Source organism: Haliaeetus albicilla, chromosome 1 (assembly GCF_947461875.1).
Source record: "Haliaeetus albicilla chromosome 1, bHalAlb1.1, whole genome shotgun sequence".
NCBI lineage: Eukaryota > Metazoa > Chordata > Aves > Accipitriformes > Accipitridae > Haliaeetus > Haliaeetus albicilla.
In genome coordinates this window covers 81,892,891-81,911,020 of record NC_091483.1, presented here as the reverse complement: position 1 = coordinate 81,911,020, position 18,130 = coordinate 81,892,891, and the positions used below count along the sequence as shown (strand labels likewise).

The following is an 18,130-nucleotide window of genomic DNA, read 5'->3' as shown; positions in this document are numbered from 1 at the left end:
ATAGCTGAGGCACTGATGGTGGGTAGCTACAGGTAACTGTTCGGTTCCATTGCTGCGTGCCTGGGACAGATTTCAATTTGAGGCATCCAGAAGGAACGAATGGAAGTGGTATGTTATAGATGGTCTCCCCAGAGTGTTAAATGAGGTGAAGGTTGCATGCTTTCTTGTAACAATATACACTAATAATACCTTTATTTCCCACCCCAGTCTGCTGTGTATTGAAGTAAACTCCCATACTCAATCCATCATCAACTTTGAGTTGGGCTAGACTTTGACCTATACTTATTAAAGGGTGAGGAATGCTCTGTCATATGCAGTTGATAAGGGAAGTCCATATTAAATTGTCAGTGGCCTTTTTTTTCCTTTAGCTTTGGCTGGAAGAAAATAATGGCATAGGTTGCTTTCCTCCTGCGTGGGCAATATCTAGGCATGCCCAGCACTTCCATGATTGTTTTTCAAAACCAAGGTAGCCATTATGGTGGTCCTGTCTGGCTGCTGCCTGCTGCAGATTAAACCCACACCCAGTAACTTATGAATCAAAAGCAGAACACCTGCTTGGTTGGTCATCAGTGTCTTCTTCATGAAATGCTTTAAAACCAAAACCAGATGTGCAATGCTGTATGTTTTCAAGAAGACAACGCGGTGAGATTTGTGATGCTTCTTAGCTCTTTGGGAGGATTCGTCTTGTGGTTATGGCTGAGCATGGATGAGCTGTCCTTGTAGAGGGATCCACAATGCTCACAGAGTGAACGTGTCACTCTAGGTCTTTATTAGGGTCTTTAAGCACTATTTTAAGTTTCCTGAGCCTAAGTCATAGAACATCTTATGTCTGGAGTCAAGGCCTTGACTGTGACAGGCAGTCCTTTGGAAAGCTGTGCAAAGATCCTCGTGTCTCTGAAAAACAGCGGCCTGTATTTCAGAAAGGGACATTGTGAGTGAGGAGAACAAGTTTCAAATCACATGTCCCCCAGCAAGTACTGTTCTTTCGATAGGAAGACTTGTTGGAGAATGTTAATTGAGTCCCTCTTTAAATGAAGGAGGCTTTGCTTCCTTCCCAAGTTTTCAAAACAAATTTTCCAAATACAGAGCCTATGTTTCATTCAAGTGTAAATCCTTTCTCTTTAACCTGGAAGTTATCCCAGAAAAAAGCCTATCCATTCACTGCAGGACAGACCCTTGCGGTTGCAGTGGAAAAAAAGAAGTGGATCAAATTGTCCAAACAGGAAGGGAATTAAGAAAAGACTTTGCTCAGTGAGTAGAGCTCTCATTTAAGTTTAAATAGTCGTCCTACAAACTCCACTTTATATCTCTGTTGCTTCTGAAGCATTGCACAATAATTGAAGTGTCTGCTAAATTTAGAAATGACAAATTTTTCTTGCCAACATGCCAGCCTATCTGTAGGCTGTATGGATTTCAGCATGTAGTTATAGGGCGGATGCAAACAGTGATTTGAAATTTACTGGCTTGTTATCTCTTCTGACTTCCACATAGCTCAGTCCTGGTGGGTATCTAATACTTTACACTGATTCCTTTTCATTTGAGGGCATTAATCAAAATGCTTTTTTGGCACAGCTAGGTGCTAATGCTGTTTTACATATGGTGAAGCTGAAGTATTGAAAGGATAAAGCGTGACATGCTGAATAAAATGAGCTCCCATCTAAACACATTGAAATTGTGCTATATTTTTAGCAACTTATGGGTAGGATTGTCATTCTTTTACCCCCAGTCACATGGGAAGGCTGTGGAAGAACAGATAAATCACAAGTGTCCCAGTTCTGGTTTCTACTGTTTACCACATGACAAGTCTTCCTGCTCTGTGAAAAATCTCTTAGATCTAAAATCTCTCTTTTTTTCCTCAGCCTGTGCTATTTAATTTTTCTCTTTCTGAGCAATGTTTTATCTTAATTCTGTAAAGCTGTTTGAGACACAGTTTCCTGAAGAGGAGCAATGCAAAGTAAACTTCCCTTTGTTTCAGTAAAATGTCTTAATTATCACAGAGAAGAAATGTTTTTGAGTTCGGGTGTGTCAGGAGGAATGAAAGGCACCTTGCAGAAGTGATAATCCATCATTAGTGTGCATCCCATGGCACTCCAGGCTGCAGTTGCCTGCAGGGCACTTACTAACCTCAAAGCACAAGAAGTCAACTCGTGGAGGTTTTCTGTTGGAATCTCCAGAAAAAATTTTATCCTTGGGGTTTGTATTGAGGTTTGCAACAAGGTGGAAACAAAGCCAAAGGTGTCAATGTTGTGTTTTCATCTCTTTCTTCTCCCACCCTTCTTTTCCTTGTCTTTCATGAGCTGTTTCTGCTCTCTGCTCTGTTTCGGTGTGCCTAGCACTCAGGAGGAAAATCACTCAGCAGGGTGAATTGCTTCTGTTGCTTTACAGCAGGGATGCGTTGCTCTCTATTTTTTGTAGCAGTCACCGATTTCCTCTGGGTATCTCTAGATGACCTGAATGCAGACAGTGTATCATTAGGAGAAGGTCTGTGCTTTTGTATTGAAACATTTCTTGTTGTCACATGCAAAACCCCACACCTCAAGCATGATGGGGAAAATGCCTGTCTCCTTCAAGGCAAGCTTCTGCTGGGTAAAAAAATCTCAGAAAGCCAGTCTGGCAGCCATGGCCCAGACTTCATCGAGATCTCAGAACATGCTTCCTAACCTGAATTCCCTTTCCTTGGGCTCTCATCGGATATGTGAGCGTGTTTGTGCAGACAGCAGGATGGAGAAGACGGTGTGTATCGCAGCATGCTAAAGGCAGCCCTGGTTATGTGTCTGCTGTCTTAAAGCTGGAGCATATGGTTTGCATTTAATGTTCCAGCAAAGCACGAGCCTGGGAGAAGTCCCCTCAATACATCTCCACCTGGACAGACATGCTTTTCCTGGAGTCACGTCTAGTCTGTTCCAGGCTGAAGTCAATCCAGTTACTGTGGGAGTAAATCCGTGAGGTGTTTGGCTTTTCTAATTTTGGTTCAGATCCCTTAGTGTTTCTGTTGCATTTAATGATTTTCCCTGTGGCTTGAATGGTAAAGATGTGGTAACTGCTTTGGGGATGGCTTAAAATCAAAGATTCAGTGTGGGTGTTGCTTTCAAATAGAGAAGAAATGATGCTATTTAGAGAGTTGTGCTGCTATTTCAGGGCAGTTTGTTAGGTCTGGGTTCTGAGAAGTGGTGAGAAAAAATAATTGCTTTTGGGCTAGCGTGTCTCATATGGTGTGTCCTGAAATGATCCTCATGTGCACATTGAGTTGGAACCAGTACTGAGCCTCTCTGCATGCAGATTCATTCCCTGTCTCACCCTCCTATTACACAGGATGGGAGGAGAAGAAAAGATTCCTGTTGAAACTTTGCTCCCAAGCTTGGTGCAATGAATTTAAAACCCCAACCACAGAGAATTCCCAAATGTAATATGGACATCAGTGTTTATTTGACTGAGACCCCATTGTGTTCTGAGTTGTGCAAACATGGGCAAGCTTCCTATTTAATTAAGGCTGTTATTATCAATTAAGTTTCCCAAACAATCGGAGAGAGAAGGAGGGTAGTGAAGATAAGATTGCACGGTTACGCAGATGGGATAGTGTACAGCTCTTTTTGGCAGTCAGAATACAAGTTCTGTAGGAAACTTGTTTGCAGTATTGTTCTGATCCAGTATGCCAGTGTTTTTATTTTGTAACCTCTTTTTTTCCCTGTAGTTTACTGTCTGTCTCTCCTTCCTTTTACAGTCCTGAAACACCAAGCTTTGTTTCCACAAGAAGCTTAGCAGTGGCAGACACCTCCCAATACTGAACGTGACTGAGGAGCTGGAACTAAGGGGAAGATTCCCACTACAGGGTCAACCAGGGTGTGGCAAGCTTGTAGAGACACAGTAAAAGGCAGGCCAGTTTGGGTCTGGTTGTTGCTTGCCCTGGTTAGCTCAACAGCTAACCTGAGCTATTAACCCTCTGTCTTGTCTGAGGCTAGCACAGCCAAACTGCATCTTGCTGTACTGGTTTAGGTTCTGGGCAGCTCCCAGTGTTGATAGGTCCCTGATGGTCTATAGGATGTGGAAACATAGTGATTTCTACCACAGGTGTTAGAATTTGTGGCTAGATCACGATTTCTATCACCAGGGTTAAGAGAGGAATCGCATTCTGTGCAGCAGGGTGAATACCACGCTAGTGTCCTTATTTTCTCCAGTTACTCCTGATGCGGTAGGAGAGTGTTCTGGCAGTGTAAGCTGTCCCTGGTGTTGGAGTAGATGTTGTGGGAAGCCTTCTACGTAGGTGGGCCCTTGAACCTGTCTCTGCAATCTCCCCAAATAAAGGGGATGCTGATGTCAGCTATAGCATATACTTGTTCTGTCTTCAGGGGATTTGTTGAGCAGAGGATTTACTGGATTTGCTCCTCTGTTGTGCAAGGAACATGCTGAAGCTGTGCTTTTTGTCGCTGCTGTGAACCTACTTTTAATTGTGTCCTGTGTAATACTGTAGCCTCTAGCACATGAACCACAGCATTACAGTGTTCTGATCTTACTAGCTGCATGAGAAGCGCCATAGCCCAGACTGCATGGCGCAGGGAAGTCATTGTCTGAGCTGCAGACAAGCTAACCAGCTTTGTGTGAGCAGAAAAGCTTCAATAAAAAGGGGAAGGAAGAGACTTATGCCTCCAAGACTGTCCCAAAAGCTCAGCCAGTCTGACCGCAGCTGACCCATCTTACCATCACAGGGTGCCCTTGCTGTGTGTTCCTGAAAGGCCTTTGTCTTCATTCTCAGACCATTTCTCTGGGAATCATCTGGGGATGGTGACTGCCTCCTAGCACTTCCATGGGAGCTTCTGATGGTGGAGGAAACCATCTAGTCCTTAATTTTATTCCCATACTGTAAATCAAGATGCTGACCCACTGGCCAAGGTGTATTCCAGCAGGCTGTCAGAGCAGCCTTTGAAGAGTAGTTCAAGATAGTCTGCTCCCATCCCAGCATCTGAGAGCTGGCTGAGCCTGCTGTATTTTCACGGTACCCTTCAGCCAGAGGAATGCGCTTGAGAATCGGCTGTAGGCCAGCCAATTATTTTGATTTATTTTACTTTCTTTTCCTTCAGATGAGAAGGATTTGAAAAACATATAATGGTGCATTTTATCAGTGAGTTTTAAATGGTGTGATTCATCCCCTGTGTTCTTGGCATGATGTTCTTTGGTTTATTTTTTTGGATATCCTTGCAGTTCTGTTGGTGCCAAGCTCTGTATGGAAGTGCCCTATGGCAGACAACCTGCTTTGCCCATATGTTAGCTTTAAAAAAACCCAACTCATAATAGGAAGTCTTATACTGCATGCCAAGATGCTTGGGGCTTGTTAAATATATTCTACTTGTCAACAACTACCCAATTTAAAAAGTAGCCTTGGTGTGAATCAGCTTTGAACAAGTTCATTTGACTCAAGGGATATTTGCAGGCATTAAAACAAGTTGGATCACAGTGGTAAAAATGTGCAGTGGTTTACTGATCAAAAGCACCATCCAGTGACCCTTTCTTATTTTTGTTTTGTTTTAATCTCCTCTAAACATTCAAAAGTACAGAAATTTTCCCAGTTAGCAAATTTTTGGTGACTTTGTAGAGTGGAGGAGGCTTACTGGGGCAAGTGTTTCTGGGAGACACTCGGTGTGTTACTGGAATACTTGCTGCAGTTGATGCAAACTGAACGTCAGTGTGCAGGGATATGGGTGTAACAAGACAAAGCATCCTGACACTTCTTTGCCTGAAGTCAGTATTATTCAATGAGGTTCACTGGCTGCAGCAGCAGGTTCCTCACTGGTATATAAATCACATGTGATGTTTGTGTGCTCCTCAACAGGTTAATTTATAAAGTCAGAACTGTGGCACCCATTTACAAAGTGAGCTCTGCTCCCTTCTTGCTCCATCTTTGCTGGCTTGTTGTCTGAAATTGTCTGCCCAGCCTGCTCCCCTGCCAGCTCTGCAAATCATCTCTCAGCAGGGAGGCTAGTCCACATGTGATGGGTTTGGGAGCTGGTGGCTTGTTGCAATGCTTCCCGGCCCTCCTTGTCTTGAAGACTCAATTAGCACAGATGCTGTTTGGTCCACATTTCCTACTCTCCGTGGGCTGCTGGTCTGATTGCTCAGAGATTTGGACACTAGCTAACTACGTCTTTTCTTGCAACACAGCTTCAGATAAGCTGCTCAGAAAATCAGGTGGCAAAGGAGGTGCCCAGTGCCTCTAAGCTAGCAGGAGATCTTACCATGGAGCCTCTTCCACCATCTTTGCTGATTCAGAGATAATTATAAAATGTCAGATTTGACAGTTTATTCTCTCTGTCTCCCCCACATTTTTCCTGGATGATAGTGTTGTAGGAAGAGGCAAAGGGGACAGCTGTCTTGGATCACACTTATGAAAAATATTGTTTCTTAGAACAATTTTTTGTTTTTGTTCAAGAACTTAAACAGTTCTGCTTCCTCTTCTAGGCCAGCAGTGCAGGACTGCAGAGTAGTGCTGTCATCGGAGCCTGTAGCCTGTATAAGGTCTGATGGTCTCAGCTCTGAGATCTAGCAGGTTTGGGCTGCTTCTCATTCATAACTAGTGGATTAGTTTTACAGAGGTGGCTCTGGGTGGTCATCCTTATATGACACAGGTAGGTGAAATGGCTTGCTGGAGATCCCACAGACCATCAGTGGTCACACTAGGAGTAGGAGTCCATTGTTTGTTGTGTGTGTATTGAGGAAGCACAGCTTCTTCCCAGCCTGGGAAGAGGAAACAATTTAGTATGGCCCCATCTCTGTCTCTCCTGAGATGTGGGGAGGTGATATTTCTGGAAGTGAGGGGGTAAATGAGGATAAGGCTTGCAACATTTTGTTACAAGAATAATGGCTAGGCAGCCCAGCTAAGGTCATCTTCTCAGGCTGGAGGAGACCTGAGTTTGGACAGGCAAAGGTTAATGCTGTAATTTCCCTCTGTTTCTTTTGGGATGTGTCCAGAGAAAAAAGAGTGCAGAGTCAGCCTGAAGGTCTCTGCTGCCTTCAAAAAACTGATGCCGAGGATGTTTTGGGTGCAAGGCTGCATGTTTGGCATATGGGTAAAACAGGAAGCATTTTGTTCATGCTGCTGTTTAAGAGTATGCGTGGTGTGTTATTAACGCGCTTCCTTCCTTGATGTCTGATCCAGCTCTGCATTCACTGTCAGTCATTGGGGTGGGTCAGTAATTTGTAAATGGGGCTTGTAGATGCTACTGTAAGATCAATGCTACTGAACTGCAGCCTTTTTAGTGCCTCAAGCCACATTTGATGGCTTGGGCTTTTACATGGGCAAATTTTAGTGGATGGTAGCATTTGTCTTCCGTTCCAACTTGTTTTTCTCTCACAGCCACCCCTATAAATTCCAGCAACTCTCTGGAAATTGAACCATTTCATTTTGGCTTCTGCCTGCAGAAATATAAGGCAGGATACCAGCTGCTCGTCTGCACCAGGACTGCTGTCTTCTTTTTGTGAAAAGCTGTCTGGCTTCTTTGTACCACCACAGTGAGAAAGATGAGCATGGTCATCTCTCCATCACCAGGGCTGGGGGGCAAAGGTGAGGCACACAGGATGAATGGGTTGTATTGATGCTGTGGGATGCAGTAGAGAGGGTGCTGCAGAGATGAAGGAGATGGTCCACTCAAAACCTGCTTGGGTCCAGGGAGAATTGCTCACTAAGGTTCCCATGTCCCTGTGCAGCATCTGCAAGGCTCCCGGCTCCAGTCAGGCATGAAGAGGTGATGAGGAGCAAGGGATGAAGTTGCACTGATGGCAAAAGCAGGGATTTTGGATCTGTCTTGCTTGTTTCAAGTACTGGAAAACACTGCATTCAAGGAGACCGTGCTGGTGATGGTCCTACTTGGAGCAGGAGGTTGGAGCAGAGCCTTTCAGGGTCTGCTTCTGATCAACACTTCCAGTTTCTGTAAGCTGTCAGAACAGGTCTCTTCTGCCAAGACCTGCTGCCTGCCTACACCTGCGAAAGGGCAGCAGGACTGGTCTGGGGCTGAGTGACTTGCTCCAGCTGCCCACGTCCAGTTGGCAAACCTGTTTAGACAAAAATACTGAATTGGATAAAGCCTGAGCATGAGGATGATGATGAAATGCCACTTTCCAGGTGGTTTCAGCCCAGCAGTTGGAGGCGAGTTTCCAGCATGTGCAGGCGTAACACGAGTTAACCTTGATCTCGTTGGTGCGTATGCTGTCAGTGACACAGGTTTATGAGCTTGGGAAGGGCCCAGGTATGTACATAGATGGCTGCAGACCATTATCCTGCTCCTGCAGCTCTCCAGGTAGCTGAGTAAACGAGGTGTGTCTGCTTCCGATGCAATAAACCTCCCATTGCACTGCATACGCAACCTTGCCGGGTTGGTGTTTGCACAACTACTGTCCAAAGGCAGTTTATAACAGCAGGTTTGTTTCACTCGCGTATCTGACTGACGTGGAGTACTTAAGTTCAATTAATAATGCTCCTGCCTTCTGTTGAAAGGGTGTCCAGGCTTAACCCATGCTGATATCAATGGTGAGTCTGAAAAGGACTGTGAGTGAGTTTGGTGTGCAATCTTCTGGATTAAAGAGGAGGGGGCTATGTGGAGAAGGAAAAAAGAGACATATTTTCCAATTTGACATGTTTACAGCCTGGAGAGCTTGGAAAGAGCATCTTGAAATAACAGGCAGTAAGGATTAATGTGCTTGCTTCTGAGAAGGCTGATGGAAGGGGAAAAGAGGGAGAAGTTATAAAATGCATGTTTGTTGTGCCAAGGGCCACGGAGAACCACAGCTAACAGCGACGGGAGGTGCTGGTGACAGGCAGTACTGGGGCCAGCGCAGCAATCTCCTTCCACTTCATTTTCCTATCTACTCAGAGATACAATCTGCTCTATCTTGACCTATGCTCAGTGGACAGCCTGAGTCTGAAGCCTGGAAAGGTGTTAAAGGAGATAAAATTGGTCTCATTAGAATAATCCTTCCAAGCACTTCTCCCTCAGCTTAGAAAAAAAGATGCATTAGAGGTGATAATTGAAAAATTTGTTATTGCGGTTACTTAGATAAAAGTTACTCATTACAGCCATGCAGTTGCTCAGTACAAGCAGTGCTAGACTGCATAATGAGTTAATGGCCTAAACACTGGAGTGTCTTCACATCTTCTAAATAAGTTGCCTTTCTGTTACTGTTGTGGAGCTTTTGCATATGGGCTCTGCTAACAGTGCTTTTAGATAACCACTCTTCTGTATGCAGTTGATGAAATAATAGAGATTATTATATCTATTGAAAAAAGGCTTTTGAAACTCTATCAAAAAGTTTGCTGGGGTTGGTTTGTTTGTTTGAGTGTTTTCTTAGTTTTCTGAGGCCCAGCAGATGCCCTGCACTGGGTGACCTGTGCAAATTTCCATTCCTTAGGCATCACTGGACACCACCTGCATGTGTGCTCTCCATCTCTACAACACTACGCTAATAATGCGTGTGGTCACAGACATACAGTTCTGCATCATGGTAGATTCCTGAGGTGCAAATGCCAGAAAGTTTTGCCTTGCAAATCTGCCCTGGCCACCTCCATCGAATAGGCAGGAGTGTTCCTAGCACCACAGCTGTGTCTTCTGGTGGGATTGGAGTGAAAATGTCTATGAGAGATTGGATCCTGATGTAAAAGGTTCAAGCGATATCATATCTGTCTTTAGTGAAAAGTATTTCAACAGCTGATTAGTGTCACTGTTAAAAATAGACACCTTATTTCTGTTCTGAATTTTTCTAGCTTTTGCTCTTGGTTGCTCAATCTCACTTTGTCTCTGCTTAGATGGATTTAATCCTTTGGTGTCAAGTATTCTCTGTTTGTAAACATTTTCAGACTGTGATGACAAACCTGCATTATAAACACGTGTATGTAGTGCCCCTTCATGTGTTGATACCATCTTGAATAGTTGTGCTTAAAATAATAAATTTCATTATTATTAGTGTGTTTATTTCTTGTGCTTCCTTTTAGTCTTTCAACTGAAATGAAGTCTTGTTGTTTTTATCTGAGTTCCTTTCAAACAAACACAATATTGTAGTTTAGGTTTCTGATTAAGGGTGATGCTTAATTTCCATCAATTAAAAACCTAGAGGGAATAAAATGATTCTGGTAAGTTTTAGTCTGTTTATGTTGGAGCTGCTTGGTCTGTGCGGTCAGCAGGGAATTTGTTTGTGTTGATGATGCATTTCTCACCCTCCAGACTGGCTGTTACGCTTGTTAATGTGAAGACTATCAATTCAACACTGTACAGAAGGACTAAAAAATTCAGGCAAATAGTGTGGTTAGGAAAGAACACCAGGTCCTTGTGCAGGAGTCTCAGAATAGCAAGTGGAAGTGTAGCCACTGGCTGCCTCTTCTGGAGGTGCAGTTCCTCTCAACCTCATTTTAGCTGTCAAAAGCTATTTCTAGATCAGTAAGTATGTCATGGTAATATGAGGTGATAGATTGAGTAAAAGAGTCAGTGCTGAGGTCCCCGTGTCTGCGAGTGCATGTCCCTGGAGGCTTCAGGTTGGACTTGCTGTACGCTGGTCCCATGAATGCCCCTTAGTGGCTGCGGATGCATTTTGGCTCTCCTGGAGTGCCTCTTGTAGTTTAGTTTCATCCACAAGGAGTGAAGCTGTTCAGCTGCTTCAATACCACTCCACAGCATGAATGAAAATATGGGAAGTGGAGGTGTTGAGGTCATTCCAAAGCAAACTCCTGATCCTAGCTAAACTGCTAACATAAGAGGACTCAGAAAGGTTAGGTGATTGTTTTAAACTGGTCTGTAAGCTTCCTTTCAGCTTGTCCATCCTAAGATAGGTATGCCAAAGATCAGTGGGATGGATTACTCCTCTCCATCGCCTGAAAGGCTGCAGACAAAAGATGCAAGTTGGACACCCAAGTAATGAAATGAGGTGAGAGGAGTCCCGCCTGGGATGACCATGATTGTGGTCAGTGGTATGCCAGGAGCTCACAGCTACGGCTCGTGGCTATAAGACAACCTGCTGTGTGATACGAAGTCTGAAGGGAGAGGAAGGTCACTTTTTTAAGACTAATCAATCCTGGTGGGGAAAAAAAAAACAAAGCAAAAAAACCCCAACCAACCACCAGACAAGCCTTTAAGCACGCAAGCCTTGTTTTCAGTATGTTGCCTTGCCTAAGTCTTTGTGTCATCACAGCTAGGACAGTAGTACCACAAGAGTACTTAAGTGAGCTAAGAATAGCAGATTTCCTTGAGAAATGTTTTTGTTTATTTTGGTTTTGTATTTTTAAATTCTTGGAGCCTTGGTGACCTTTTTCTTAAGGGTCCTAGAAGAATAGCCTAATCAGAGAGTATTGTTGTAATAAGGAAGGCAGTTGTGAACTGCCTTAATTCTCTGGCTTTTTCCTTGTGACATGCAAGGTTTTACTGGCAAAATGAGGAAAAAAAAATCATGAAGTGGACATACCTCTGAACTTTATTGCTATTGCTGCTGGATTAAAGGTAGAGGAGGCTAGCGTGACATTTGCATTCATGCTGTTTTTAGGTTGCCATTGTCTGTGGGGCCATTGTAACTTAAATAAGTAGAAGGCACTCTGCATTAAAGAGGATATAACCAAAATATATCTTTGTTAAAAGGCTGAAAGAAAGGAATCTGTTCAAAATTATTTCTTAAGTTATTGCTAGGATAGCAATAGGTATGAAGTCCTGGTGAGAGCTAACAAGGCTCCTCTATGTGGATGAAGAGTTGTTTCCCTGGGAGCAGTCAGTGGGCTGGGTGCATAACTAAGATGAGCAGAAATTAAGGGATGGGGAGTTCATAGGATTGAAGGGTACAAATGCAAGGAATGGAAACTCATGATTCTGGGTTGGCAGAATGATGTGCATCTTTGAAAAGATATTTTTCTAGGGATTTGCCTGCTGGGAAACAGCAGTTGAGCTCAAGGTTGTTGTTTGTGGGGTTTTTTTGTTTGTTGTTTTTTTTTGTTTGTTTTTTTGTTTTTTTTGGGAGGGGGGTTGTTTTTAGGTATTTTTTTGAATGAAGGAAATGGATGGTAGTGAGAAGGGATGAATGAAAGGTAGTGGCACCTAGGGAGGCAAGGGCAGAATGGTGGCAGAGACTGAGAAAAGGCAGCAGGTCTGGAAGAAGTGGTTATTTAAATATCATGAGTGAGACACTTAGATGCACAAGAGGTAAGAGGATCAAAGCTATTTTTTTTAAGACAGAAGGAAGATGTGTATTTGGATTTTTTTAAATTTAATTTTATTGTGGATAGCCTGTGCCTGTTAGCTATCTCAAAGGAAAGCTATAAGCAAGACAAAGCAGGAGGAATTTTACTGTTAGTCAAGCTATGATTTAGTACTACCCATGCTCTTAGATGGACACAAAGTAAAATTACAGCCTCAGAGATTCACAGTACAACAGCTAACACTTCTTAGCCTGTGATTTGAAAAAAAAAAAAAAAAGAAAAAAAAAAAAAAAGAAACAACCCTTTTTGGCAATCAAGAAAAAGTACAAAGCCAAACTACCTTTGTGTCAGAGGACCTAGTAATATTCACTGGCTCAAGCCATGGCTGGTGGCTTGGCAAGTACTGAAGGCAGAACATTGCACATAACAGACCATGTTTTATGTGCTTGTCTTACTTATGAGCCTAACAGAGCGTATAATTGATACTGAAATAAAGTGTAGTGGGGATTCATATATTTATGTTGTCTGTTTTTTCACGATGGAGTATGTATCCTGGTTGGAAAGCTCAAGCTCTTGCTAAATTTTAATTGCCTTCCCCTGCTGATCATACGGTAGAGGTTGTTGGCTAATTAAGGGTAGCTTCTAAATCAGGATTCTGTACACACAAAATACCCCGTTATTTTCTCATCTGTCTAGGCAGGTCACCTAATCCAATATTAAAATGCTGAAACAGGAGGGGAAAACATTTTCTTGAAGTCTTTATGTGAAGAATTCGCATGAGTTTGCCCAAGCCAGGATTAGGAAAGCTGTACTTAAAGAACTGAGCTAAATGGTTCAATTTCTATAGGATGTAGATGGCAGAAAAGATGTTTATTTACTGTGGCAATTAAAATAACATGCATCAAAGTGTTATCTGGAGACTGGATGAGAAGTAGAGAGTGTTGTAGAATGTCTATGGGTTGTAATAAATCCCGAAGACATTTCCAATAAGAGTTATTTCAGCTGTGAGTTTACAATAGCTCACAAATGAGGAAGGAGTAGCCAGATTAAGATTTATTTCTTCCTGAAGAAGAGATGACTAGGTTCATATATGAAGGTCTTTAGCACTGAAGAGAATGTGAACAGGGAATGACTGTTCACTGTTTCTTATAACATAGTTTTTGGGGATGTCCTCAATTTTCATTGGGTAGCCATTTTGAAACCACCAAAAGGACATTAATATTTGCATAAGGCTAAGAGACTGTGGAGTTCCTCGCCACAAAATTGTTGCAAAGACCAGAAGTATAGAGGGATTCAAAAAGGAGTTGGCAAATGCAAGGGGCAGAAGTCCCCAGGGTTGTTATGCTCAGAGGTCTGGACATTAGCTCTACCTTATAATGTCCTTATTGGACTTACTGCTGAAAGCTAGTACAACCAGAAGAGGGTCATTCCTCTTTGTACCAACCCCAGACTCTTCAATATGACTTGCTGAAGCTCTGAATACAGAGATCCCAATGTTTGGGGCCCATCTTAAAAGAACCCAGGGAAATTTCACTTCTTATCTTGTTAGATTAAAAGTCAATAAATAGGCATGCTTGGGAGGGGAGGTAAAGGACTAGTGATTGACAGCACCCAAGAAATGTAGTGGCTTCACTCAACCTCAAGAGAAGATAAAAATGATGGTGGAAAAAACATTTCTTTGTAGGAAGCCCAGCTCCTTCCCATTGTCCTGCACTAGTAAATAGAGAAAGTGATGTTTCCTTTTTGGTTCAGTTTTTAACTAGAATGTTGACCCTCATATCTGTGATGTGTGTTTTTTTTGTCTGTTGAGGGGTGGAAACTCCATACCTGGAGTGCCATGTTCCTGTTTATCTTAACCTGTTCTGCAAATCCACTTTCAGAGTGGATTAAGATAAAAAAGAACAAAACACTCCTGTCACAGGTGAGGAAGGTCCACAAGTGGAATGAATCAGCATCTAAGCCAAGTAGAGACAAGTCCTAAGGTGTCTGCAACTGGAAACTTGACCCATCTCACCCGCTGCTGTAGGGAAGGAGCTTTGCATCCTCCACCCTGCTGCCTGCTCCAGATCTTTGCTATTTCTTGTGGAACAGGGAAGAAATTGTTCACTGCTACTTCTTCAAACTGTTGTACTTGTTTTGAATCCAGCTTGCTCAGAAGTAAGTCCTGTGCCTGATTTTAGCTGCCCACAGCTTTTCCACTTGTCAGATGACCATGATTCATGACTCTTACCATGGACTAGAAAGCATTGGATGCTTGGCATGTTTGACTTCAGCTTGGAAATAACTCTCCAAACACTGATGTCTGGCTCCCTATGACAAATATCTGCTAGTTGAGATCTGTTGGTCAGGAGATGAAAACAGTGAGATGATTGATGGAATCGCAGGTAGAAGTTTTTAGCATGGCTGCAGCCAGAGCTGGCTCAATGTCACCTGTTCCGTTGTTCAGTGGCAGTTGGAACAAGCTGTCTTGGCAGGGGCAGAGTTTGTTACAGGCACTGTGCTAATCTCTCTTGCGGGTGAGCCCAGATAGGCTGGATTGAGCTGAAGTTGTTCCAGTTGAAACTAAACATTTTCAAAATAGTTGTCAAGAGCTCCAGTAGGACCACTTTACTTTTTATACCACTGCTTAAATAGCTGCTGACTGCAGTCTGGTGTCACCATTATTACAGAGAGCAGGAGATGTTTGGTCAACATACACAAATGCTTTAAGATCCCGGAGAAAAAAGGGACTTTCCAAATGAAACTGCTATTGTTGTGTACTTCATTAGTACACGTGATAATGTACTGCAATAGTCCAGCAATGTCTTAAGTGCAAAGGTTTGACTATTTTCCTGGTGATGCAAGAGAGAAACAGGAGCCTTTGAAACTGGCCAAGTGTTGGGAGAATTGGAGAAGAGCTCAGAAGCTGTATCCGGCGGCTTGGCAACAGGTAGAGGCAGCACACTAGCTCCTTGGATTTCTCTGCGTTCATAAGCATTGGGTAGTGAAGATGGTAAGGCTAGGAATTATGTGTAAGCTTTATCCAAATCATTGGGCACCAGCTGATTCAAGGGCTGGTGAATCCTGGGCTGTGTGTTTATCCTTTGCAAGTCAGGACTGATGTCTGCTTGGGCCAGTGGAGTATGGGTCTCTGTACCCTGTTTCTTCATGCTCTTGAGGGCAGGTGTGAACCTACCCAGAGCCAGATGACTAGACACTGACATTCATGTATAAAGATGTCCTACATTGATGATCCCTGATCAAGGTTCAACCTTAACCATGGACTGAGGCCGTGTACTAAAATAAGGTAATGGGACCCGAGAACTAAGGGTATACATGGTTAAAAAGATGACTTCTAGGAGTTTGCGAATTAAAATACGATACTGCTTGGAGGAGCAGTTGGATCCATTGGGTGGATGGAGGTAGAATTGGACTAGTCAGGACGGGTATGTGTTTGAACCTCTCCATCAAAGTCTGAGGCTGATCCTGATGTGGCAGGACAGTGTTGGCTCCAGGGGCTGCATCATGTGGCTGTGAATTTTTCAGCTGGCCCTTTTTGGCTTTCATCAGTTGAAACATTTTTCTGTCTGTACCATTTCTGTAATGATTAGTTTGATATCTGATCTCCATGCTTTGAGCTAAATCCTCTAGTCCCGTAGTTATATGATCTGAAGCTTATGCTTTGTGGTTGCCACAGAGGCAAAGTGAAGCTTCATTGCTGTGTTGTTGGCACTGGGGATGCTTGTCGGCACTGGGCACGCGGTTTTCTTTTTCTTTTTTATTTTTTTAAAGTCTTTACCACAAAATTGCCACTTCTGGAGGTTATATAAAGAGATGGGAGTTTCAAAATCCTTTGACTTCTCCGGGAATAGTCTACATGGTACAAGAGGGTGGAGATTTCTGGAGTTTCCAGTACTGGTGCTCCAGGCCAAAAAGTTGTTGCATCCCAGTTTGACCTCAGTTATCCTTACTATGCATCCCATTTTGAAGGCTGGGTCTAGTTCACAAGTTTTCTTTCTTTCCTGCTGGACTTTTTTTTATAGACTTCCTTAGGATTTTTAACTGCAGAGAATAAGTTTGAGCCGAGTTCCCTGAACACACTTGTTTGTTTTTTCCATAGGTTCCTTAGAAAGAGAGCTTGGACGGCATGCAAAGTTGTGAAATATCTGCAGACAGCACGGATGATCCTCTTAGTAGTGGCCTACGGAGAAAACGACAGCCTCGAATAGTAGTTATCGGTGCTGGGCTTGCAGGCCTGTCAGCAGCAAAAGCGCTCTTGGAAAGCGGTTTCACGGATGTAACTATCCTTGAGGCGACTGACCGAATTGGAGGCCGCGTGCAAAGTGTGAAACTTGGTAAGAGCAGCATTTTGGGAATAATGCGTTGGGCTTGCTTTATTCTGCTAGCAAGGCTTTGTGTTGTCATTAGGTTAATCTGACCTTGGAAATGTGCCTTTTCAGTCAAGGTGCACATGCAAAAGGTTATTTGAGGTTTAATGTTGTCAGGAACATAAAACCTTGGGCTCCTTTCAGGGTGGATGGGTGAATCTGAGCTATCTTGTGCATCTTTTCTGAGGGAGGGCTGCTCCAAACCCATTCTTCTATAAAATAAAGACCTTGGTGATTGTTTTCATTCGTACAGGAAGAGCTCTGTGTAACAGGTCTGTGAGAAGTGTTCCGTGATTAAATAACTGTATTGAGACAGTTTCCACCGTTTTCAAGCTTGACTCTTGACTAGGAGCAGTCAGTAAATCTCCTGGCTAGCAAACGGCTGTTTCTCAGTGACTTACATCACTTGCAAAGGGGTGAGCTCCAAGCTATTCTGTTTCACAAATAGCCCCATTCATTTCCCTAGAACTAATTTACTGTGTAGGGCACTACCCACTGTGAATCAGGCTTCTGGAAAAACCTCTTCAATGTACCCTTTCATCCTGATTTGCAGCTTTCCTACCTCTGTGGCTTCCTTTCTCAGTGTGTAATAAAGGTACAGACACTGGATATTTTAATCCCATGTCAGTTGGAAGGGCTTGTAAAATCTCTAAATGCAAAACTACTGGAACAAACATTACCCTTTGCAGCACAGTACTCAGTGAAACTTTCCCTGGTATCTAGAAGGGCATTGCATGTCTCTTCTCCACAGGAGGCAAAATGCTCTTCACTTTTACTGAATTGCCTTCCTGACTTCAATTAACTAGCTCTGTTTCTTGATCCCACTCTATATTTATTAACTTTGGCCTCTTGCTGCCCTCCCTTTCTTTTTTTGTCAGGTGCTTACATCACTTACTATATTTTACTTGATAAACTCACTACAGTAAATAAACAGCAGGGTCCTATGAGCTTTCAGAAGGGAAATGAATGAAAAGGCAGTCAGACAAGTCTAATCTCCAGGGTTTGAATAGGGCACTTTACATTCTGCTGAGACTTGGCATAGAGGTTAGAATGGGAAGTGTGTCCTTTACTCACAATATGCTGTATTAAAAATATCCTGGATCATGTCTGTGATAGGAGGGAAGTGTTAAAGGCCTGAAATCTTCAGGGAGTAATATATAATTTTGTCAGTGCACCTGTGAAATAGTTTTGTTGTACTAGTATTGAGACCAATCCTCTCACCTTTGGGCACCTTCACCAGTTACTTATCTTTGCTTTTGCTGGGAATCTACCTCCTGTTCATTAACACTTCTTAACTAACATGAGACAAGAGCAGGCTTTTCAGTCTGGTGGGCATCTTGCAGTTTGTAGATGTAACTGTTAGTTCCAGAGCAGAGGACTGGAATCCAAAGTCGATCTTTTAATACCTTTCTAAAACTACAAACTGTCCGCCTTTTCTTATCTTCTGCAAACTATCAAAGTTCTGCTGTGTAGGTATGGACTGCAGTTCTCTCCCAAGGTGGGTCCATGTTCTGACTCCTTGTGCTCATTGCAGATTCCCATGCCCTTTAGCCAAATAATTTTGGAGCTCTGTTGGGTGGTAAAATCTTCAGAAGCAGCATGTACTCAG

General features: G+C 43.1%; 1 protein-coding gene across 1 annotated transcript in view; it reads left to right on the top strand.

Moving 5' to 3' along the window:
• SMOX (spermine oxidase) overlaps nt 1-18,130 on the top strand; it is a 55,569-nt gene that overhangs the window by 14,115 nt on the left and 23,324 nt on the right. The window contains exon 2 of the mRNA XM_069796594.1: nt 16,254-16,488. Within this exon, the coding sequence (XP_069652695.1) occupies nt 16,281-16,488 (208 nt within the window). The 5' untranslated portion in view covers nt 16,254-16,280. The remainder of the gene's footprint in view (nt 1-16,253; nt 16,489-18,130) is intronic.